The sequence below is a fragment of the Microtus pennsylvanicus genome, chromosome 8 (genome assembly GCF_037038515.1).
Source record: "Microtus pennsylvanicus isolate mMicPen1 chromosome 8, mMicPen1.hap1, whole genome shotgun sequence".
Taxonomy (NCBI): Eukaryota; Metazoa; Chordata; class Mammalia; order Rodentia; family Cricetidae; genus Microtus; species Microtus pennsylvanicus.
In genome coordinates this window covers 10,391,226-10,417,540 of record NC_134586.1, presented here as the reverse complement: position 1 = coordinate 10,417,540, position 26,315 = coordinate 10,391,226, and the positions used below count along the sequence as shown (strand labels likewise).

At 37.7% G+C, this 26,315-nt stretch overlaps 1 protein-coding gene across 3 annotated transcripts in view; it reads left to right on the top strand.

Moving 5' to 3' along the window:
* Pik3c2g (phosphatidylinositol-4-phosphate 3-kinase catalytic subunit type 2 gamma) overlaps positions 1-26,315 on the top strand; it is a 309,971-nt gene that overhangs the window by 44,655 nt on the left and 239,001 nt on the right. For 2 of the 3 annotated variants that reach the window (XM_075981919.1, XM_075981918.1), the window contains 4 exons: positions 3,741-3,863; positions 8,997-9,030; positions 12,836-13,031; positions 20,935-21,057. In XM_075981919.1, the coding sequence (XP_075838034.1) occupies positions 3,741-3,863; positions 8,997-9,030; positions 12,836-13,031; positions 20,935-21,057 (476 nt within the window). The remainder of the gene's footprint in view (positions 1-3,740; positions 3,864-8,996; positions 9,031-12,835; positions 13,032-20,934; positions 21,058-26,315) is intronic. The other variant, XM_075981920.1, reaches the window with a different exon arrangement.

Genomic DNA, 26,315 nt, shown 5'->3' with positions numbered 1-26,315 from the left:
TGAGGCCTGTGACACATCAAATATCTCTGAAGAAAAATCCAGAACATGTCTTACAGAACAGTTTGTGGTTTTACTAACTCAAAGGATCAAAGTCAGGAGGACTTTAACCCAGTCAAAACTCCTGTAGATTGCAGAACTCCTCTGTCAACTTCCCCGATGTTTTTGTGCCTGTAAGTGGAAGAGTTCAATCCTCCTGGGGCTACCTACTCAATTCTTAAGCCATTGCTTTTGAGAAAGCTCTCTTATCATATTGATCCAAAATTCACTTTCCTTTATATGTGAATACAGGACTTTCACAGGATTTGACTATCTAAAAAATTTTATCCCTAACCACTTTGCTTGTGTATGTGTGTACACATATACGTATATGTGCATGTATTTATGTGCATGTATATACATGTGTTTGTGTGCACACATATGTCTATAAATATGTGCATGAGTGTACTGTGTGTACATGTGTGTATATATACACATCCATCAGATACTACACCCCCTACCTCCCCCGCCACATAAACACATATGTTTGAGTATGGTTGGAAAGTGTGTCCATACAGATGTTTTGGGTCTACTTCTGCTTGAGTTTACAATAGTAATAACCTCTGAAATAGTTGCTTTTTCTAACTGTAACTGGCAATTTAGCAAGAGACAACTGAAGGCAAAAGGGTTAGTTGGGTTTCATGGTTTGAGAGGCTACTCAACACTCTAGTAGCAGGCATGGCAGCAACCAACTCCTGATAGTGTGGGGTAATTGACCAGAACCTTCCATCTCTCCTCATAGCCTAAAACATAAAGAAGGGACTTGGGAGGAAGGAAGGGCTAACCTGTAACCTGTAAGCCCTGCCACCAAGCACTTCTAGCAGACAAGCCCCAGCTCCTAAAGGTTTTATGACTGCTCCCAAGAGCCCCACCAGTTAGACAACTAGGTCTACAAACACACAGGCCTCCATGGGCCCTTTCACATCCAAACCACATTGACCTACGATCATTCTTAAAACAGAATCCATATAAACAATATAGATTAATATCTTCAGATTTGTATAATGAGAGATGTCATTATCAATTTTTCAGATAAAAGCTGTGGCCAGGAAGCAGCATTCTTAGAAGTTCTCTCTCCGACTTGTCTTCTTTTGCCCTTCACAGGTCATTAGCCAACCGGTGTCCTCTGTTCATGTCTGGGTCTTAGCTTCAAATCATCCCTTCCCCCATTCCATCCAAATATCTGAGGTTTCATCTATCAGTACCTGTCAGAACGTGAGTCAGAAACATTAAGTCCTCATGTCAGAACCTGCATTCAGACTGTAATAGTTTCCTCAGGCCACTGAAAGACCAGTGTTTGACCAGAAGCTCAGACAGGAAGGTGCCTCTAGCTGTCTGTCATCTGGAGAACTAATCAATCTATATTACAAGCTAAGCTGCCCATCCACTCTCATCTGAGCACATAGGGTTTGTGTGCATGTGTGTAGAATATTTGTGTTTCTTCATCTGACAGTTGCAAGAGCCAGGACCTTGTTCTACTTTGCTTGGGTAGCTCCTGATGTGTGTTCAAAAATACCTGAATCGGATGGCACTCCTAAAAATCTTGTGGTGTCTCTGCTGAGCTTAAAGTGCTCCCCCAGGGTACATGTGTGTGCATGTGAATGCACTTGTATATGTGTGTTTGATATGAGTTATGTGAGGTCACTTTCATCTGTGTAGTAAGCTGTGGAGGCCAGAAGTCAACACAGGGCATCTCCTTTAAAGACATACTCCATAACTCTTACAGAGTAAACTAGCTTCCACAGTCCCAGAGACCCAAGACAACTCAGAATTTTCATTTTAATTGGTAATATTTATGCATCTTTTAGAATATACATCAGTTGGCTCTTCCTAGTGTACGGATGAGAAAGCACCACTCACCTAATCTTATAGAATTTTACTTCTCACCTCATTAGTTATCTGGGCAGAATATATTAGGTCTGATTTCATTTATAAGCCACAACATATGTGAAAGGCTCAAGATTAACATTAGAATGTTATCATTAGTGAATGATTTAATTGTTTCTCTCCTTTAATCTTGAGAACAACCTTCTAGTCAATTACAATTGTTCCTACTGTAGAGAAGACATTGTCTAGACATATGAACATCAATACTCAATGATGATTATGGGTAGAACATGAAGCCTTATCCTAGAGCTGTCCTGACCTCAGTGACTGTGTTGACATTTTATTAACATGAGAGTGATCTTCTATGGGGCAATCCAGTTTGTCAAGTCCAATCTTAGCCACGTGATACTACAAATTGCAACCAAGGGTTGATGATGTGCACAGAAAATGCAACCTTAGCTCTCTAGCTATTAGAGGAGTACATGTCTTTTGGTTTATTTTATCAACTAAATTGGATTCTGGTACCCACATCGTTCTCAATATGTCCACTTGTGATGAGTCACAGTCATGAAGCAGCTGACACCCCCCCCAAGAATTACTCATCGATATTTCTTCTCCATGCGAAAATGAACAGCTGTATATTTTTAATCTGTGAAACACTAAGAGCAAATCTTAACTAAACATCACCCTCTTATATTTGCTCATTAGTGGGGTTAGTTGATATCCATGGAATGCCTAATTTTCCCCTGTGGTAGTTATTAATTATGTGCCCCAATTTTCTTTCCAGTGCTTTAAATCATACTAGGAAAACATTCAGAAGGGATTTTCTTTTTCCACTAAAAAGAAGAAATGGTATCCTATTGGTATAAAAACTTGTAAACGTAAAATTTAATTAATGTTCTGTTAAGAAAATATTCCAGAATAAGCAGGTTTAAGCATTTTTATGCTGCAAGTCTTTATCTTCATCTCACTTACCTTCCTATTTCATCCTCCCTCCTCTATCTCATCCTTTCTTTTATCTCACATTTTATTTAAATGTTAAATCAGAATTAAGTCAGTAAAGCAGTTATGTGAAGTGGAGACTCTTTCAGGCTATTCATTTACATTGTGTGAAGATGTGTCACTGTGATCGGTTAAATAAAGAGATGCATGGCCAATTGCTAGGTAAAAAGAGGCTAAGCACAACTTCTAGGGACAGAGAGGCCTTAGGGAAAAAGAAAGAGAGGGTCACCAGCCTGACACAGAGGAAGCAGGACATGCAAGAAGAGAGGTATAAACCATGAGTCATGTGACAGCACTTAGATGAAATGAAATGGGTTAATTTAAGTTATAAGAGCTAGTTAGAAACAAACCTAAGCTAAGGCCAAGCTTTCACAATTAATAATAAGTTTCCATGTCTTTATTTGGGAGCTGGTGGTACAGAGAAAGACTCATTACATATGGCGTCCAACATGAGGGCTCGAATATCCAAACATAGGACCTGAGAAAGCTAAGAAAATTCCTGACAAGGAGCCAGATGAATCTTCTTAGTCTTGCAGTCTGCAGGCTGGTGATTAGCATACAGAAGCATGGAACCAGCCACCAGTGCCCCGTCCTGACTTGAGCCACATGGTGGCAGCTGGCACAGCAGTTAGAGATTTGTCTCAAGTGGTCAGAGAATGTTGAAGATTGTTACAGTAAAGCCAGGTCCAGACACATAAAACCACTAAAAATGTACAGTATATTTAAAAATGGACTTAGATGCTGAAGAAAGAAAAGAAAATGAATATAGTCGTAAAAAATAAAAACCACCTTCCATTCTACTCCATCTTCATGAGAAAGAGGTCAACTGAAGATGAATTTTAATAAACTATGATATCTGATCTTGTCATCTGCAGACACATGTGAACAATATTATTGAAGAAGTTAAAAATATATGCCGTGTTCTGGGCTTTGTTGAAACCAAGCAGGTTTCAGATGCAGTGAAAAATCTAAATCAACTTCAGAAGAGACAACCGCAGGTAAATATATTCAATTGGTACAGTATAATTAAACCTGCATGCAACAATCAATTAAAGACAATGAAATGTTTTTATTCCTGGAAATCGTATGTCTGTGTGCACATGTGTGTGTGTATGTGCATGCACAGTATAAGTCAATTATCCATGGGTACGGGCAGCTCAATTATGTTACACCAAAGAGTTTCAATTAAATTAAAAAAGACATTCCTAACACACTGACACTTGGGAAATTTGTGTCTTCCCCCAAAGTCTTCAATGTGAGCCCACTGGTATGTCAGAAGATGTCTGCATGGTGTTCAGCAGCAGTGTGTATGGGCCAATGATGGTGGTCTTATGCATAGGTACAGAGCTGTCCAGCCAGAAACAGGAAATTGTGTCTGTATTTTCTCACAGAAGGGGAAGCAGACACTGATGCTGTGTGCTCTGGGGGAGATCTCTGGGAATTTTGCCCTGTACTATTTAATACTTGGAAGGGTTTTTTTAAAAAAAATAGAGCATTATGCAAGTTTTTAATCTGTGGAATAAAGGGAAGTTTCCACTGTGAGTGCCAATCAAAAACAATATTCAAGAAATTTATTCACACATGTCTGTTACTCTAGCAAACAACAAAACAGAAATAGAACAATCATGGCAATATAAAAATAACATTAACAATAGCAACATGATAGTCCCTTCCACAACATGCAAAAATCCCATCTGTATTAACACATCCCATGTATCATGGTCACTCTATACAGATTCACTGGTGATAAGGTTTAATTTATAAAATAGACGTGTAAAGAAACCAATGAAAATGATAAAGTATAGCAATGTAATTGCATATTATAACATATAACACTACTGTAAGCATCATTATTCTGACTCATTGAGGCCAATGAGTCAAATATGGTCACTTGAACACAAATACTCCAAAACCATGACAGCTAATTTTGCAATTCAGATGTTACTAAGTGACTGATGGGCAAGCAGCAAATACTGTGTGGATGCTGGGGATAGAGGGATGAGTTTGGCTCTGGGTAATAAGGAGTTGAAGAGGGAGGGCTCTCATTTATTACTCAGAATAATGTCCACCATAAAATTTGCGAATCATTTATTTCTGGAATGTCTTACTAATACATTCAGAATGGGTTTGACCATAGGCTGCTTGGACTTCATGGCAGAGGAACTATTACAGTTAACATTTGATTAATATTACTCATTTTATATAATCTTATTCTACGTCAACCCTTTCACATTACAATGCCATAAATTTGGTATTAGCATGCTCACTTTATTATTCAAATCAATTGCACACGGTGTTTGGGTGCAGAGGATTAATACATGAATACATGAATTCTTTATCTGCATGGAGAAGAAGAACAAAGATGATGCTACTTTTAAATATATTAGTCTAGAAATTCTCAAAAACTCGATTTCAAATGCACCTAGTCATTTTTACTGGATATGGAAGTAATTATGCTGCCTGCTTATGTTGCTGACACCAGAGTGACTACACAAAGTCAGTAATTGGATGCAAGGCTACATCTTCTTTTAATCAGAAGTTGTTTTGTGATTAAACAATAGAAATAAATAATTTATTTGTATTCTGTGAACAGTGATGGTGATAATCCTAAAATGTTTCAGACACAGATCACCATATATGCTAAAAATAAATATTATCTAAAAACTGAAACATCTATGCATTAATAACAGCTATGTTTAAAATAATCAATAATCCCCAATTTTAATGTTTAACAGTGATTTTTCTTCTGAATTTTCTGTAGTGAAGAGACCTTCTTTTTTACTTTCCATTTATTGAGTTACTTTCCTGTGTCTATGGCAGAATGTCTGACAAAATCACAATAAGGAAGGAAGTGTCTATTTGCACTCACAGCTCGAAGAACGGCCCAACAGCATAGGGCAGTTGAGGCATCAGGAACTGGACATAGCTGGTCATGTTGCCTTTGAAGGCAGGACAAAGAGAGTAATGAACACTGATTGCTGCTCAGCTCCCTCTCTCCATTTATGTAGTCCAGAACTCCAGGCTGGGGATAGCACCATCTGCAGTAGTAATTAGTACAATCTGCACTCAAAGGCTAAAATAACCTAGAGAATCCCTCATCAGGACACCCATGGACTTGTTTCCTGGGTGAATCTAATCTTTAGATTGTGTCAAGTGAATAGTCACCACTAACCATCACACCACTAGTACAGAAGCACATGAAATGACTATGTAGTCTCTAAGCTGTATTTTGTATAGATATCAAGATCTGTGGTCTTCACATGTTATAATACGATGAGAAACATGATGTGCCTACATTTAATTTGATTGTATTGTTCTCCTTGTGTCAGGACAAAAATCAAATAATGCTGTGGTCTGGAAAAGCATGCCACCCATGCATTCTGAAAATAAATATTTCTATAAACTTTATAATTGAAAATTTCTCCGATTCCACTAAAAAAATGTCAAGCTAGGATGCCAAACCAGTGAGAATTATTTCCCAACGAATAAATCATGTCTTCTTGGTCACCACACTTTGGTGACGCTGCAAGCATCTGGAGCTGATAGCAAAAAACAACGATCGTGCATTGCTGCAAATGTGACAGAGATCCAAGCTCTCCGATTTCCTATCTGAGTCAGATTGTGAGAAATCCATTTACCTCTCTGTTTTTCCGTGGTGGAAGTTAAATTAGAAGCACTGTTAACACCTGGAGGTGGTGCGGATGCTTCCTGTGGAAGCTCTGAGTCTTCGTGCCCACGTTCGGCGTGGAGGTTTAAGTCACATAAGCCCCCACCCCTGCCCCCAACATCTCATGGCCACTAACTTGTCTAGTCACTTTATGACAAACACAGACCTTTGTCACAGCAGACCGAACATGAATTTGTATCTTCACTGTAGAGAACATTTGGCTAGATTTATTTATTTTTTTTGGATGAAGATGCTCTTCACATGATATTAAAGTTCTCTAAGGAATAAAATGCCTGATCTTCCTAAGGAGTCATTTCCTAATTCCCCTAAAAACAACAACACTAAAATTTTCTCCAAGATACTCAACTTCTCCGTAAATCTGAAGCTAAAAGAACTCTTTATGGGAAAATTGGCTATTTCCTGGGAACACCATGAGCAATTATGCTCAAGCAAAGCTTAGATTTATGCATTACAGTCCTTTTGTTCTTCAGAACTGAATGAGTGACTTTTTTTCTTAACAACTGAACTCATGTATAGTTGCATATTTTCATGAAGGAAATGATTTGAATGGACAGAAACAAAGAAAGTAGAGAATTGAGAGTTTCATTTTATTTAGTAGTAAATAGTTTATTCACCTCTGTCCCAACTCCAAGATCCTAATTATTTTACAGACTTTAAAGTTCATTGTTTCCATGTTGGATATACTGATCCTGCCCATTGATTTTCTACCCTGTCTTAATTGAGAGCCTATATACAGAATAATACTGGGACTCAGTACCAAATGCATTTGACATGATTTAATAACCAATATCAGCTAAAAAGTCAGCAAGACCAACCTTTCTACCCACTCTGAATTTAAGATAATAAATACTGAGGGGGTCCAAGTCTCTGACAGCAACTCTCAAATTTGGGACACTTTGTTTTTCTTGTCTTCATTTTCAGTTTTCTTTGCAAGACACTATTTTCTGCCATGCAGGGAAGTAATTAAGTATCTAATAATTGAAAATTTGGCAAAATGAAGAATTAAATTATACATGCACTTCTATTCTATTCTGTGCTCCCACTTTGTACTGGAAGCAATTCTTAGCCTTTGTGTTTTATTTCAGAAACTCATTTAATATATTTTTGTAAAATACTCCAGAAAACTGAAGCACAGAGTGGAAAATATGTTCTTTCCTACCGTGCCGTAGGTGGATGTCAGAGTGATTTTATAATACATGTCACGCTTCTGAAGAAATTGAATTTTAGTCAAGCTAGGCTAACAGCTCAATAGTCTAGCCCACCTGGACAAGATGAAGATAGTATCTGGAGTTGTGGGGACTGGTATTTGATGCTGCATTCTAGTGAAGCATTTACCTTACACTAGTTCTTCCGAGATTCATAAAATGACATTTCGAGCCAAAGGTTACATTCAAATTTAATTATATTTTACCATAGTAGAAATATTCTTTCTCTAAAGCAATCCTCTAGAAGTTCTTTGATACAAAAAAACAGCTGTTCTCTAGTTTATTTGCTTAATAAATATGCATTTTAGATCATTGACTTCCCTATGAGTAAACCAACATTTTTTATTTAAAAAAATTACTTGGATAGTAATTCACTCTTGTTGTCCCAACTACCACAAGAGCTGAAACAGGAGAATAGAGGAGTCCAGGAACAGGAGTCAAGCATGGCCCATGCATCAAGACCTCATACATAAAATAAAGTTATTTTTCCATCTTCCAAAAGTTGTGTCAATTAGAATAAGTATTATTAGAAACTTGAATACCCATTTCTGCTTCAACATTATTTCTAGTGGACCTGTGAGTCACAGTGTATAGTCTTCACAGTAATGAACTTAAAACCAGCAAGCCTCAAGCCAGCTAAGAAATTATACACACAACTATACAGTCACCATGTTGTGGACACCAATATCAATGACAAAGAAAAAAATAAAATCAGTATCACTTCAGATTGTGGTTTTATTTGTGATATGATTTAGTGTATTTTCTTCTGTGTTCAACTATGAGTTAATTAATACTCTATATGATTCTTTTCCCACTTCATCAGGATTCTTTAGGATGGTCCTCTGAGCTTGTGTCTGAATATCTATCTGCTAATAGTAAAAGGTAGGCAGTGAACAGGGAGAATTTGAAATGTACTTCTAACAGATTAGTTCCTGTCATGGAGGAGAGTCAGAGCTTAAACAAGTTCTGCAGAGTGCTTTAATAATAAAAAGCACAGTCAGTTTAAGCAATCTCTTTTTAAAAATCAAATAACCTACATTACTCACTGCAATATCCAGAAGGTTTTCTTATTATACAATATAGATTTCCAGTGTTTAACATGCAACAGAGATAAATAATACTGATAGATATTTTTTATTATTTTCTCATTTCAAAGAAATTAAAGTGTGTTGATTTTGAATATTACTGGCTTGGTGATTTTCTGAATATGTAATACATATATTTCTTTATTTCTTTAGAATTTACATCAGAAATCAGAAACTTCAAAAAAAGGTAATGAAAATATATATTCAATCATTGGAGAAAAAATAAAGGGAACAAAGGGCATGAGTCTTAGAATTCCTCAATTTTTTTTTCAGTTACCCATCTAAGTACTGTGGTAACACACATCCACAGACAAGGAGAAAAGTAGCTTACTCAGACCTTAATATCCATGACAGAGGTCATGGATTCACAGCGGGCATAAAATGGGTGTCATTATTTAAACCTTCATTCTGTTTGTTTTTAAATGAAGTGAGAAAAGTAGAGAGACCTAACACTGAAAGGAGTTTTGTTTTCCTTCCTTCTTCCTTCCATTTTTTGTTTTTGAGATGAATAGAATGGTATCACTATACTGGAACTCACACTGAAGATAAGACCTTGAACTCCCTGATATCTTCCAGTTTCTGTCTCCCAAAAAAGCAGAAGTAAAGACTTGTTCTCTTAACTATCCAAAGACACTGTAAAAAAAAAATTACAGTGAATCAGATTTTGTAATGAGAAAAGTTGCAAGCACTCGTCTCCAAAGTCATTAATTTTGAATTTAAACTCAAGCTATATTTGAAAGACCAACTGGTAGACCAGGCAGAAGGACTGGGTTTTGAAGCAAGACTCAGAGAATCTGGGATGATGGTACTGAAAAACTGAAGAAGGCTTTCTTACTTGTGTAAAGAGTGGATATGTGTTTATGTGCTTCAGAGCAGGGCCCACTTTTAGATCAGAAGATCTGGTTTCCAACAACAGCTCTACCACGTCTGAGCTCTGGCATCCAAGACTAAACTCCTAAATTATCAGCTGTCTTAATGGGCACAAAATATGACAGTTTGTGGTGAGGATGTTATTCTCACAGGGGGATGATCTTTGGAAGAGGAACTCATGAACATCTTCCAGGGACAACATAACTAACAACTGATAACCTTGAAAGCAGAGGTGACCATGAGATGTATTTGAAACGACTTTCCACACAGTTAGTCGAGAGTTGCATGAGAAACATACAGGCTCCATTCTAATTCAAACAGTTGGAAAGCGTTCAATGATATCGGAGTCACCCTCCATGTGTCATCACAGAAGGTTATACAGGCGCAGAGGAAATGGAGAAAACACTGGAACTAGTGCAAAGGGGATGACCAGAAGACTCCAGGACATGGAGGGATGGAAGAGACACCGGCTGCCTCAAATGTTCCCGGCACAGATTCTTATGATCATCTGTGGAGAGCACAGGCACAGTTATATTGATAGGAAGCCCTGCTCTTTTCTCTTGGGAGTGCTGTAATGAGGTCTCTTACCTCATCCCATTCAGGGCATTAGAATATGAGATTCCATAAAAAAAATGAACAGCAATGTGTCCAAAGACATATATTCCATAATAAATCACAACAGATTTCAATTCATGTGTTTGCTTTGCAAATAAATTAACGTTACAATTCTTTTCTCACAGAAAAATACAGGTGTGGTAAATATTATTTCACCATATTTCTTCACCAAGCCCAATGTCTTGATTCACGGAATAATTTGATGATGTCATTGTTGTATACGATTGTGTGCAAGTGTGTATGAGCATGTATTGTGCTTAGAGGAAATCACGCCCCTCTTTGCTTTTTGAGGCAAGGTCTCTTACTACAGTCGGAGTTTACCTGGATGACTACATAGCAAATTTCAGGAAGCCATCCATTATTGCCTCGCAGTGCAGAGATTACAGATGCAAACAACTGTGTAAAGTCTTGCTTTTAAATATTTATTTTATTTTATATGTATGAGTGTAGGCCTATTTTTATTGCTAATATGGATGGTGCCCATGGAGACCAAAAGAGGGTAGCTGGAGTTACTGCAGTAAGCTGCCATGTGGATGCTGGAAACCGAACCCATGTCCTCTGTAAGAATATCTAGTGTTCTTAACTACTGAGTCATCTCTCTAGCCCCCATGCCTAGCTTTGAAGTGAGTCCTGAGGACCTGATATCAGGTTGTCATGCCTTTACAGCAGGTGTTTGCTACCTGACGCATCTCTGCAGGCTCTGGTAATGCACTTGAAATGAATTCCTCATCCAGAGTCTGGAAACACCGGGTACATTGGTACATATTACTAAACAATCTCACAGAAACAAATAATAACCCAGAACTCTCTCTCTCTGCACTGACAGTAAAGAGTAGAATGTGACAAGTATCAAAATAATTCAGTTCCTCAAAAATACGAACTTGAGAACAGATCAATAATGTTAGATACATATTCACTGACACACTTTCTCAAGATTAGGAGTTATCAACAAGGAGTTTGTGCTTCTTGCTCCAAAGAACTGACAGAACAGTCTGAAAAGAAGAAACAAGATGCTTCTAGAAACTTAGAAATTTCTTCCACCCATGATTCAGGAGAAATCTCTGTTGGATGGCCTCCAGGGTTTGACAAGCCTTCTTTTAGGACTATTATAATGCTGCTTTTTGCTTCTGCTTCATTAATTCCTACTGCTGATTTCTCAGAGAAATTTAATTAGAGCCCTTTTCTCTTTGCTCATCTTCCCCCAGGCTGTTGCAAAAAAAAGGGGGGGGGCATTTAAGGAATGAGACAAATAAGCACAATTTGTCTATCATAAATTTTGTGTGCGTTTATGAATAACTAAGTGAATAATAGCATGTGTTGAGCAATAACAAAGAGCGCTTAATTGTGGGCAGAACGGCTGGAGGACAGGATGTGGGAAGAAGAGCCATGCTGAAGCTGGGTACAATCACAAGGAGCCTACGTACTCTCACATTGGAATGATGCAGAAAGCTCAAGAAAAAAAAAAGCTAGCTCTTTGTGCCATTTTCTTTTCAAAACAAGTAGAAGCAAAGACACAACTAATGTTTCAGAAGTGCCTCTGGAGAAAGTTGCATGTGTCTCCATAATCGGCATGACTCAGAGTGTGCTTGAAGGGTCTGTAGACAGGCTGATCTGTCCCCTCAACAATTCCTTTGCTCCTTTAGGAAAATTATTACCTGATTCATTATTTTTTCTTTCTTCATCATCACCCTTGTTTCATTTAAGTGATTATGAAAAACTATCCTAATAAAAACAACTTAAAAAGAACAGTTTATTTGGCTTTTGATTCGGAGTTACAATCCATTATTTAGGGAAAGTCAAAGCAGAAATTCAAAGTATCAGACCCACAGTCAAGAGTAGATCCTTGCATATCCTCATTTGCTTGCTCTGGTCTAGCTTTCTTCTGTCTTATATATTTCCACACAGCTAGCCTAGGGAATAGAAACCACCCACAAATGGCTGGGCCTTCCTGCATCAGGTAGCAAGACTGAGGTCGACCCAATATAGAAAACCCGTCCCTGGGACTCTCTCCTCAGACAACTGGAAGATGTATCAAGTTGACAGTAAAAACTGATACTCACAGTGACAATCCTTTTATATCATCACAGGACAGGCAAATAAAATTTTTTAGATTAAATTAATTTGAAGTAATCAAAAACCATTTGAAAATATAATCCTTTAGTTAAAGCTAACTCTAAATATTTTTAAGCCAGAAGGTAATTGATTGTAAATTTCAATCGATTGGTATGTCAAGTTAATCATAAAAGAGCCTCCAATTTGTAACTAAAAGGTTATGTTTTCAAAATCTGGACTGCTGAAGATACAGACGTGTATAGACAGATGATCCACCAGCAGCTTGCCAGGCTGCCTCCAGAGGCCCAGATGGCTAATTGGCTTTAGTTAGTAAGGGTCATTTTAATTAAATTTTATTTAAATTTCATTATCAGAGATTTCAAAGCTGTAATTGATGGTTTATGAGAAATACGACCCTTCACAGACATCCCAATCTCTTTCCTTTCCTCCCGTAGGCTTCATGGAGAAAGTGACAGCTGAGCTATCAAGGGCCATCTACCAGCTCATTGAAGTGTACTGCAGCAGCTTCTCCACAGATTTCCAGCCTGGGCATCCACCTGGAGGTGTCTCCAGCAGCCACACTGGGCTCCATTCCCACCTGCGCTTCACAGTGTGCAGCCTGCACAATGTTCCAGAGACTTGGGCACACGGGTGAGCAGCAGAGAGCTTTCATAATTGCCTCCTGAGTGCAATTAGCTTTATTCTCACTTGAAGAAGCAAATCTGTCAGAAAATGTTGGGAAATCAATTGATGCAGATTTATTTTTCATTTTAAGATCACTTGATAAAAGTTAGATTTCCCCTTTCACCATATTACGATAATGGCTGCAGGCAGTGACTCATGTGAGATATAGACAGTGTTCATCTTGGTTAGCGGCTTCTCTAAATTTTATTTTTCATGATTTAGTTTAAGTGATTAATATTAATTGATAGGATAGAGGGGGAGAGGAGGTACATGCACAGGCACTAAGAGTTTTTCATTGATAGCTAAGGATTGCTAAGTTCTCTGTTCCCTATAAGGCTGAGTGGTACAGACAATTCTTCAGGTGAGTATCTTAACGAAGGAAGAGTTACCAACAGAGTATTTGATTTTACAATTATTTATGGAATACTGCTGGGTTTTTTTTTAAATTTATTTATGTATTAAGGATTTCTGCCTCCTCCCCGCAACCGCCTCCCATTTCCCTCCCCCTCCCCCGATCAAGTCACCCTCCCTCATCTGCTCTAAGAGCAATAAGGGTTCCCTGACCTGTGGGAAGCCCAAGGACCGCCCACCTCTATCCAGGTCTCCTAAGGTGAGCATCCAAACTGCCTAGGCTCCCCCAAAGCCAGTACGTGCAGTAGGATCAAAAACCCACTGCGATTGTTCTTGAGTTCTCAGTATTCCTCATTGTCCTTTATGTTCAGCTAGTCCGGATTTGTCCCATGCTTTTTCAGACCGAGGCCAGCTGGCCTTGGTGAGTTCCCAATAGAACATCCCCATTGTCTCAGTGTGTGGGTGCAGAAGGAGACGGAGCACGAGCAAGGAATACTGCTGGTTTTAAGTTAACTACATTTTCTAGAATAACATATTTGTAGTAACATTGAATAATTTATATTCTTGAGTGAATATGGGCTGATTAACTTTATAAAAATTAATTAAATCAATTGTTAGAGAACATATTATACCTACAGCATTTGTCACCTGAAAGAAAGAAAAGCTGAAACAACCAATAATTAAAATGAATAATTTTACGATTCATATATTTTTATTAATTCTTAGAGAATTCCATACTTTGCAATGATCATGTTCATTCCTGTTTCAACAACTCTTACCATACCCACCCACCTCTGTACCCACCCAATTTCATAGTTTCATTTTCTTGCTTATAAATCCAGTCCAATCTGACTGCTCATATCCCATGGGCGTTGGCCACCCACTGGCGGGTGGCTGACTTAGAAGGGGCCTTTGTGACTTTGAAGAGAACTAACTTACCTTCTCCCAGCAGCTGTCACTTACCAACAGCGACTAGACTAAGGATGGGGCTTCATGCACATCTCCTTCTATGAGCTGGGATTTTGTCTAACTTGAGTTTTTGCAAGTCTTGTGGGTGATGTCACAAGGGTTTTGGGTTCATATGTGCATCTACCCTGTTTTCTCCAGGAAAGTTATATTGTCATCATCTGTCACCTCTGACTGTTACAGTCTTCCTTTCCACTCTTCCTGGAAGTTCCTCCAGTCTTTGGAGGAAGGTATCTGTCTTTAGATTTTTATTAATCATGCTGCATGTGCATGTGCGTGTAAAATAAAATGTGTACATACTTATATCATTAATATAAAAAAGAAAATTTATCTTTCTTTATAGAAAGCTATTTGTATACTCGTCACTTCTGTAAAATGGGAAAGATTTATGTGATATGAAAGAAAAGCAGAATTCATGCTCTTCTTTGGACTCTACCTAATGTGACCATCACTCATTTCCTGTCTTGATTTTATGATGAATTTTAAAAGAATGCTGTGTAATTGCTGTGACTCTAGTGAATAATTTATTATAATTTTCTAGTTATAAGTAAATTTACCTTACTTTTGATTCACATGGAAATTCTCTATAACTTGATAAACACAACTAAAGCTATATATGCTGCATACATACATATGTATTTGTGTATCTATTTATACATAAATATACGTAACATGTGTCATCTATACATCAATATGTACATATGTATATGAGTGAAAGTGTGCCGTAGATTTGATCATAGTGTGTATTTGTGTAAGCACAATCTATTCAACTTTCCTTCATTTCTCTCTACAAGTCATGTGTACTCCATCTAAATTGTTTCAGCATATTTTAACAAATATAACATGGTTACATGAAGATAGTTAGTATGCATGTACATTTAACTATAGATACAAAATAATACTTTTCGACAAAAAGAACTACTACAATAAATAGGTGAGAACCTTAGCAGATTTTTTTTAAAAAAATGTGCATTTTATTCACTAGAAAAAACAACTTTTAAGACTAGACCTGGAGGCTGTCTTCCCCCCAAAACACAAAACCTTCTCCTCTCTTAAGGAATTCAGGGACAGCCTGTCTTCTACTGCAATGCTGACAAACTGAAAAATTGTAAGTTTACCTGGTGGCCTAGATATTGACTTGTACTTGTCAAATCTATTCAAAATTTAGCAGTGTAGTACAACAGACTAATATCTCATACTCTGAGGACCAGAATGCAGGGGGCAATCTGGCTGAATAGTTCTGGGTAGATCTAGATGAGCCCTGTTATATTCATATTTAAACAGTCATACTATAGAATGAAAGTTTTCTCTTAAGCTCATCTTTGCTACATATTGAAGAGGCCTGTGTATCAGAAGCACAACTTTATCTGCTTATGCATGCATATATTGCATAATACTTATCTTCATAATTGAAAATTATGAATTTTCTACAAATTGCCCTTTATAATATCTATACAATAATCCAAAAACTTCTTACTGTATGACATATACTCAATAAAGATTTACTGAAAGTGTATATATAAACTTCTTTAAATAGAATTGTAAGTCATTTGATTTATGAAATAGTTATATGGGTCAGAAGAGCCAACGTCAGGAATAAGCTATGTTAGGAACTGAACAACTGTTGATTGTAAAATAAAAGAGAAGGAAGAGACTCTGGAAGCAAGGAAGATACTGTAGTAGGTATTCCATCATGAGTTCCAAGGGCCAGCACGAGTGGAAACCAATCCAGAACAATTAAGGCCAGCTGGAGAATGGTTGATCGGAATGCCACAAGGGCCATTGCTAGTAATAATAAGAGTTATATAGAACCATGTTATAGGTTGGAGTTATATTAAGAAGTCTGACAAAATGTTTTAATGATATTCAGTTAATTCCTTGAGATTTAATACAATATATTTTGATCATATTTGCCTCCTCCCACAATCATTCCAGAACCACTTCTACCTGCCTAACAACAACTTTTGTGCTCTCTTTCTCCCTCTCATTTTTCTCTCTCTGTGTTTGTCCTTCTTTCTGTTTTTCTTTATGTTTATCAGTCTGTGGTGTGTGTGTGTGTGTGTGTGTGTGTGTGTGTGTGTGTGTGTGTGTGTTGCTTATATAGTTTGTTGTGAAGGCTACATGATCTAGACCTGGCTGACCTTGAACTTAAAAAGGTCTACTTGCCTGCATCTGCCTCCAGAGTGCTGGCATTAAAGATGTGTGCTTATACACCCACTGTTCTTTTGGTTAAACTCTTTGAGTGTAACTTGTTTTACTCAAATACTCCTGGATATAAGCACTGTTCTGGAAGCAAGGCCCATGTACCAGAGGCGAGATTCCAGATTCTTAACTAAAATTGACTCTTCCTCTTCTAAAACCTATCAAGTGTTAATAGCCCCTTAGCTAGGTAGAGAGCAAAAAACATTTTTAATCTCTTCAATCATTCACAAAATACAATGCATACCATGTTATGGTAATTGGAATGTCAATGCAATTATGCATAAATGTGTTATGTGCATAATAATGTATATTCTATAATAAATTATATTCATGTGTAAATATTTTGACATTTGTAATTATGAAGACTCCAAGCACATTAGCAAACTGAAATTGCTTCTTAGTGAGAGGATTTTTTCCTGGTGAGGCACATCAGAAAGATTCCTAAAGGCTCCTTGTCATGTAACCTTTGCTATCCAAAGGTATGTGAGCAGACTGTCTTTCATGAATGTCATTAAAACTTCATTTAATCTCAAATTTTCATGTCACCGTGTCAAGCAATATGAATACTGGGAGAACACTAAGAAATTTGCTCTAAGCTTAAAAAGCATATATATATATATATATATATATATATATATATATATATATATATATATATTAGTAACACTTAGGATTAATTAACCTATGAGTTGGTCCTTTGAAAAGATGAACAATATTTACAATATTGGCAGAGCCCCAGCCAAACCATATGATAATTAATTAATTAATAATTAGAGACAAAATTGTTCCTCTTTGAATAGACCTCAATGAAACTCAGGATATTATTAGATAATAATTTGAAAATTTATATCCCAAATTTTGGAATGCTTGGAATAAATAGACACATTTTTAAATACATATGACCTGCAAAAACTAGTAGCAGAGCATATAAACAGTTTACAAAGGTCCATGACAAGCAATGAGGTCAAATCAGTGATAAAAAAGTATCCTCATAAATTAAAGCCTGAAACAATACAGATTCACTGATGAATTTGTTATTCCAACCCTTCTCCGATTGCTCTACAAAACTGAAAGAGAAGAAATTAATATAAAGTAGGGATTACTCAGGTAACTCTGAGATATAAACACACAGTTAAAAAATTAAAACTGCAGGTCAGGTTTCCTGATGAACAAAGATGCAAGATTTCTCAATGAAATACTGACAAATAGAATTCAAGATCACTTTGATCTATCAAGGACAAAACTTAATCAAAGTCAAGATAGAAGCTTAAGGGCAGAAATCACCTGACCATCTTGAGCAATACAGAAAAGGAATTTGACAAAGATCAATATGCCTTTATGATAAAAGTCCAAAAAAAAACTTTGAATAGACAAAATACACCTCAATTTAATAAAGGTTGCGTACTACAAATTTAGAGTAACATTGTACTAAATGAGGAAAACCTGAAATCATTAATGTAAAATCAGAATGGATAAAGGTGCTTACGTTCTCAACTCTTGTTTAATATACTGTTTGAAGTCTTAGTTAAAACAATAATACAAAGATATAAAAAGGGATTACAAATAGAAAAGTAAAACGAAAAATTATCTCTATTTGTAAATGACATGCGTCACGGTTTTATATTTAAAATATTTTGATGACTCAACTGGAAAACTCTTAAATCTGATAAACACTTTCAGGAAAATTATGGGTTATAAATTAAAATACAAATAAATCGGAAACTTTTAGACATTGCAGCAATGAATTAGCTGGGAAAAATTAGGAAAAAATGTCCTACTCAAAGAAGTTTCCAAAACGTATCTAGATATAAACCTGATAAATGAGGTGAAAATTTTAAGATAGTAATGTAATAAAAAGAAGAGGACTTGAGACAAAAAACTCTAAATTTGAAAAATCAATAATATGAAAATAGACAATAACAAAAATAATCTACAGGTTCGGTGCAATCCTCTTCAAAATTCTAATCACATTCTTCACAAAACTAGAAAGAAATGTCCCACATTTGACATGGAAATACAAGGGGAAGCCATAGGAATACTACAGAGAAAGAACAGTGCCAGAGGGCTCACATTCCATGAGCTCAACGTTTACAAAGAGGTCATCCTGACAAAGACAGTGTGGCTCTGCCACAAGGGAGGCATGGAACTGTTGTGGGATAATCTTTGTGTACACTGTGAAGATGTGCCTCTGCTAAGGCACCTCCTGATTAATTTAATAACAAGCTAAACAACCAATAGCTAGGCAGGACTTCTTCCAAGCAGAGACAATAATATCTAACCTTAGCACTTCTCAAAAATTGATGTTTGGGATCACAAATAGAGAAATAAGGCAAAAGAAAAATGGATTCAATTTGGAAAATAAAGTCAAATTATCTATTTGCAAACAAGATGAGCTTGTGCTTAAAACGCCCCAGGACAGCAATGGAATCTCAGATCTCATCACAAGCAACAGAGAAGAATGTGAACCCAGCTCTGAAAACAGGAAGTTTTACTAGATGACACTATCAAGCTTATTAAGATAGAATTAGTAAGGGGGGGGGGTAAGCAAAACCTTTCCAATTCCTGCAAGAACCCAAGCAAATGTTTAAAAGAGCTCTATTGACAAAATCATACAGTCTGAGGAAAGACACCGAGCAGGACCCTAGAATACAGAAAAGCTATTCTAAGTCAGTCTGGCTAGATTAATGTTGAAGGAAATTGGCCATATTTCCAAAAGCTGTCTATAGATTCAATGAAATTCCCATCCAAATCTCAGTGGTATTCTTCATAATAATATAAAAATTTAAAAAATTGCAATGCATATGAGAACACAAAAAGGAAAGGCACAGAAAGTCTGTTGAATGTGTTCGGCCTTCACATCAAGGGAATTCAGATCAAAGCTCTATTGGGGTTCTGTCTCACCCGAATCAGAACTAACCAAGGAAGGGAAACTCAACAACCCCTGGCAGAATATGGTGAGATGAGACTGTGCACTGTTGGTGGGAAAGCAGATAGTGCAGATAGAAATTCCCTATGGAGAGTCCTCAAACATGCACAAATAGACTACTGCATATCTCTACTGTGCCCCAATGGACCTACTATGTGAACACTCACACACCCTGTGAAAGGCAGCTCTCCTCAGCACAAGCAAGTGATGCAATCAGCTACATAAACAGATTTAAAATATTCCATTTGAACACAACTTCAAATAATAATCCATTTGAACAGTGTATTCATGCCCCATAAATAAGAAGGAAGTTTTGTCATTTCCAGGAAAAGGACAAAGTCATAGATCAGATTAAGCAAGACAGTGCAGACAAATATCATCTGTTTGGTATTATATATAGAATCTAGCAGGGAAACTGGGGGATGGGACATAAAAGTAAAAGAGAGATTATCATGATTGAAGAAAGGAGGGGTGGGAGAAGAAAGGCAGCGGGATATCCAATGTTTCTCAAATATACGATATGCCTTCATGAACACAGCACAAAGAAAACATTACTTCGTGCAATAAGTATATGCTCATAAAAATACTTAATTACTCTTTCAAAAAGCAGACTTTTACAGTGATTGGTGCTTGTAGTACAGGCTTGAGCAGCTGAGACAAGAAGACCGCACCCAACTTCATGACATCTTGGACTACATAGGATTACCTGGCTACCCTGGATGACAGAGTGAGACAGTGTCTCAGAAACAAAACAAACAAGCAACAACAAAAACAGCGACAACAAGCGTCACACAAAATAAGACTATTGTCTTCCAGTTTTGCTCTCAGCAGCCCCCAGTGTCGTGTCTTCCCCTATCAGCCTTTAAATGCACACAAGAATGAACACAGCCCTTGCGTCTCTGCCCCATTAGATGTAAATTACAGGCCTTTTCTCCTCTTCTTGAGTGGCTATCTGGGTGTTGGAAGTCCACTGCCTCCTCCAACAAATGGTAGCAGAGGAGGGGCTGAGGCTGACCCTCGTGCGTTTCCAAGACTGCTTTGTTGTAACTACTCTTGCAGTCAGGAATAAAACCTTTACTACAGGTTTCTGGTTTTTCCAGAGGGAACGGGTCCCTGTGTCATTGAGCTGGTGTCTCCACAGCCACCCAAGAGTCATGGGACTGCCTATTCTGCAGTCTTTCTCACACATCCAACATAAATTTTTTTTTTTTTAATTTTTTTATTGATAAAAGGAGGATAAAGAAAAGAAAAAAAAACAAAAACAAATTTCCTAGGACCAACATAAATTTTTATGGTGATTTTTAAAGCACACTTAACACAAGTAAATGTATTTTTATCGCTTGACTTTGACAATAACAATAATTGACCCCTTTAGGAAACTATCTCCTTCATGTGTAGCATTTATTGATCAATGTTTCTTTTCAGCTACAAAGCATTTTCGTTTTCCTGCTGGCTCACATATGCTGGGAAGAAGCTGTGCCAAGTGAAAAGCTGCAGATCCGTGCCAGTCACAAAATCATTCTTTCTTCTGGTCAACTGGAATGAAATGTAAGTTTAATCTTTATTCCGGCTGTGTTGGCTAGCTAAGAAAAGTCAGCCCTTATTTCCATTTTAAACAGGACATGGAGAGAGAGAGAGAGAGAGAGAGAGAGAGAGAGAGAGAGAGAGAGAGAGAGAGAGATACAGAGACAGAGAGAGACAGAGACAGAGAGACAGAGAGACATACATATACACACAGAGAACCCAGAGAGAGACAAAAACAAAGAGACAGACAGACACACACACACACATACACACATGAGAGAGAGAGAGAGAGAGAGAGAGAGAGAGAGAAACACACAGAAAAACAGAGACACACATACACACACACACATGAAAGAGAGAGAGAAAGACAGAGAGACAGAGACATACGCATACAGAGAGAGACACAGACAGAGACAGAAAGAGTTTGGCCACCATTTAACTGATCCAATGGTACAGTAAGTACAGATAGGTACGCAGATAACACTGTTTCATCAACAGACTTAAAGCCCATCGAAAATCCCAAACAACCAAATCATTCCTGTGACTGAACTGAGAAGCAGGGGAAATTGTATCTAGGAGAGACACTATTGCTCATCTACATACTGAAGATCAGGGATATTCTGAAGTTTAACCGAGATGGTTTCAGCTAAAAGAAAAAAAAAAAATCACCTGATAGTTTGAGGTCTCTCTTTTCTCACATTAGTCAGTCATAATTTGTTTAAATGATCAGTGGGAGGGGCAAGCGTGCATGTACTGGGTGAGTGTATTAATTGGCAGGAAGGGTGTAAAGACAGGCTGTTGCTTCCCAAGTGCCAGTCCTGGGTAATCACACAAAGCTTAATGTTAATTACAAACTATATGGTCTATTGCTCAGTCTCATTGCTAACTAGCTCCTACTTTTAAATTAACCCATTTCTATTAATCTATGCAATGCCATGTGTCTCATGTCTTACTTGTTGGTCTAGTACATCTCGCTGGTTCAGCTGCTGGCTGCCATCTCCCAGACTTTGCCATTCTTCTTCTCTGTACTTTTCAGTTTGGATTTCCCACCTACCCTTATTTTGTTTTGCTATACGCCAAATTAGCTTCTTCATTAACCAATGGGAATGAAACATATTCACCTCATACAGAAGGGTTATCCCACAGCAGGAAGGCCCTTATTTCCACCCCTAGTTATCATTCCTTGAAATCCAAAGTCAAGTACCTGATTTTTTTGTGAAGATTCATTTATTTTATTCTGTATGTGGGAGTGGTTGTTTGAATGTACTTTTGTGAGCTATGTGCATGCAATGCTCGTGGAGGCCAGGAGAAGGCACTGGTTCCCGTGAAATGGTTAGGTATCACCGTGCAAGTGCTGAGAATTGAATCCCAATCCTTTTTTTTTATTTTTATTTTTTTATTTTTTATTTTTTATTTTTATTTTTTTGGTTTTTCGAGACAGGGTTTCTCTGTGGTTTGGGAGCCTGTCCTGGAACTAGCTCTTCTAGACTAGGCTGGTCTCACTGTGTTCTATCCCCCAGCCCCTTAGCTACCTTCTTGACACTATCCCTGCATCCCTTCCCTTGTCCCCACAACACAAACCCTCCTACTCAAACTCTCGGTCCTACCACCCCCTCTGCAGCGTCGTCAAGTTTCCAGAAGCAGTGATCTCTACACCTGCTTCTGTTCCACTTCCTTGTGGCCCCTATTGTTTCTCTGAGATCAGTGTTCTCAACCTGCCAAGTAGAATATGCCGCTTCTTGTCTCTCAGCGCTTTCACCAGGTCTAGCTCTGGAAGACAATTTGGTTCTTCGAATTAACCTAACTCACTGAAGAATAAAATGTGAGTGTCTAGGAGTCTGAGGGTGTGGTTAAGTGACAACATCTATCCAACCGTAGTGCTGCCATAGGCAACAGAGGCTGTGTCCGAGACAGGGTGTTCACCCTTCTGTCCCCCCCCCCCCCCCCCCCCCCCCCCCCCCCGCCCAGGATCTTTTCCACTCCACACCAAATTTAAATTACTCTATAACTTTCACATTCACCAGCATCCCTTCTTTGTTTAAGGTTTCTAATTCCTTTTACCAGAGATGCAACTTCCATTATCTTCCCCGTTTTAAAACCCAAAATCAGCTCTATCTGTAAACTTCTCCATCGTCTTTCTAATTCATTTAAACCCAAGCCCAAATCATTTAGCTTAGAGCACTGGCTGTCTGATCCGGCCTCTGTGTCTTCACTTCCAGGACCAACCCTAGTCCTGCCTCTCTATCTTGCCTGTGAACGGGATCTACCCTACCGAGAACAGAGACCACTCTTTGCTAGAAGATCTCTTGGGTCAGAAAGGCACTGCTCCTCCCCATCCACCTCGCAAACCCTCTCAACTTCCTTCTCCTCGACTAATCTTTTCTGCATCGTGGATGTCCACCTTTCCTTTCGCTGCTTGGTCTGAACTCCGAACGTCTCTCAAATGGATGTGTCATTTTGTATTTCTGTCGGCATCTGCTAAGTGGTATAGATTACTTGTTTGTTTGTTTGCCTTAAGAAATTTTCATTATCTGTCAACTAAGAGAGCACAATGTAGAATAAAAGTTCAGTGAGGGTTATTGGTTAATTGACAATTGTTTATGTAACCAAGAGCTCCTTTAAAATGTGATTAACCTACTTAATTGATGAAATTATTTTTTCCATTTGACTAAAACCCATTTCTGGTTATTTCCAAAAATCAAAATCACTTTTACCTCAAGAGAAAAAAGAATTCTAATTACACAGTCAGCTTCACAGAAAAATAAGGAAGTCATTAATATTTTTGAAAATGATATTGATGCATTTATTTTCTTTAAACTGCTCAAGTGTTATTTTTCTATGAGATCCTTGATTTCTGCCAATGGAGGAAGGTATTTCAACCTAGAGTCATTTTTCATTTTGCTTCCATTAAACATATTTCATTTCCCTAGATGCCACTAACAGTTTTATATACCTGGGGGCTGGAGAGATTGCTCAGTGGTTAAGAGAACCTGGGTTCAATCCCCAGCACCCATATGGCAATTCAAAATGTCTGTAACTGTAGTTCCAAGAGTTCTGACCCCTCACACAGACATGCAGGTAAAAGGCCAATTTACATAAAATAAAAATAAATAAGCAAAAACAGTTTTACATACTTTATTAGCATGTATTCATTAATCAGAGTCAAAAGTATATTTCATTGTTGAACTTTAATGCTAAGCACCAAATTGTCTCTGGTTTGCAAAAACTTTCTCACACAGAAGAAAAAACATAAATGTCAACTCATTTTTAACTTTCTCTATGATGTATTTTTTATTTTTATGTACATATATGTGTTTGTATGAGTACATGCCTTATATATGAGGGTGCCCATAGAGGCCAGAAGAAAATGGCAGGCCTGTAGACTGGAGCTGCAGGCAGTTGTGAGCCACCTGACATGGGTGCTGGGAACTGAACTTTGATCCCCCGGAAGAGCAGCAAGGGCTCTTAACTACAGAGTCAACTCCTTAGCCCTTATTGCAGTATTTTATGAAGAATACTTCTTTTTTTTTAAAAAAAACTGAAATGTTCATTCTTTTGTTTTTAAGTAGTCAGGGAGAAGTTTAAAAACAGAAGCAATTTCCCAGTGAATGTGAGTCCACATATATTCAGAAGATGAGCAGAACACTACTTAGCATGCATGTACTCTTCCCTAAAATTGGTTTTTATGAAAGTGAACGGATGGAGATTGGCAGCAACCATCAACTGTAATGTCTCTGTTTTTATCATTCGTAATGTGAAAAGCTCAAGTTATACAGGAAAACCCAGCTCTTCTGGGGAAAAAGAACTTTCTAGGTTATGTGAAAAATGGAATAAGATTATAGCTTCCATCTCAGAACAGAAAAATGGAATCGTAATAGGGAGAGTAGATTATAGATAAAAGAACATTCAAGAAATTACTGTGCCTTCTACATTATCATCTCAACATTTTATGCCATTTCGGAGATTCTTTTAAGCTCAGAAACATTTGAATGAATATGGAAACTATGAAATAATATAAGTACAAAATACATAGACACCAAAATATGCAATGTTTTAATAAGTCTAAATTTTCCCTTCTTTAAAAGTAGGTTTCCATCACTGTTTTCTTTCCTCCCATCATGCTCCCCGGACTTCCACTAGAATTGCATTTCCTTTCCCTGGAAAAGAACTTTTTTATAAATAAAAATCTTAAATACACAGCAGCTAATATAAATGATTGTGTGACTGACTGAACAAAATAACGGGATGAAAAAGACAACCTACTGCCTGACACCCATTGTGCCAAACCACAATGGTTTCGTGGATGCGGAAAAGTAAGAGTTAAGGTTAAGGGGGACTCATCCTCCCCATAGCATCTTATTCATTCATAGCTCACAGCTGGTATTACCTTAGTATATAACATCATACACTAAAATTTCAATAAATTGCTTCAATCCCAGAATCCTCTTCTCTGTTTCCGATCAGTTGAATTATCTGCTACATTTTCAGTGTAAAAACTAGACTTCACCATCAATTTCTTGCTATCTTTTTCTACTGTCAGTCAAATTTCTTTTATCTACTGTACCTCTAAAATACCTCATCTGGTTCTGTGGCTGTTGTGAAGTCATTTCATTTGTATTTTAATAAATAAAGCTTGCCTGAAGATCAGAAGTAAGACAGCCCCAATGATCAGTCTTACAGATCAGGTAGTGGTAACACACACCTTTAATCCCAGTGGCCGCACTAGTTTGCCATAGAAACCAGGTGGTGCATGCCTTTAATCCCAGTCGTGCACTTCTTTAATCCCAGCCCTAGAGAGGAATATAAAATTGGAGGATACTGCTCTCAGACACAGTCTCATTCTGAAGTTTCCTGGAGGCAGGATCTCCATTTTCAGAAGGACATTGAGATAAGAACCAGTGGCTGGCTGCTTTGCATTTCTGGTCTTGAACCCCCAAATCTGTCTCTGAGTTTTCATTAACCATGCTTCAGACTGTGAGTTGTTCTATTATCACCCCTAGGCGCTTCTTTACATACATGTGCTGCGACTAAATATAGTTAAGTGATGTCAGCCAGCCTTGGACCTATTTCTCCATAGTTTAAGGAAAAATCTCTGCTCTTCCTGAAAAGGGGTACACTCGTCTTCAGACCCAGCCAGTGCTGCCTTCCAGCACCCTCTGCCGTCTAGCGCTCTAATAAACTCTTTGACTGCTGAATGGTGTTTCATCATTACTCTTGAACCCCATTCATCCCCTCAAACCTAGTGCCATCCAGTACCTGAGCTCAGAGCATCTCAACTGCAT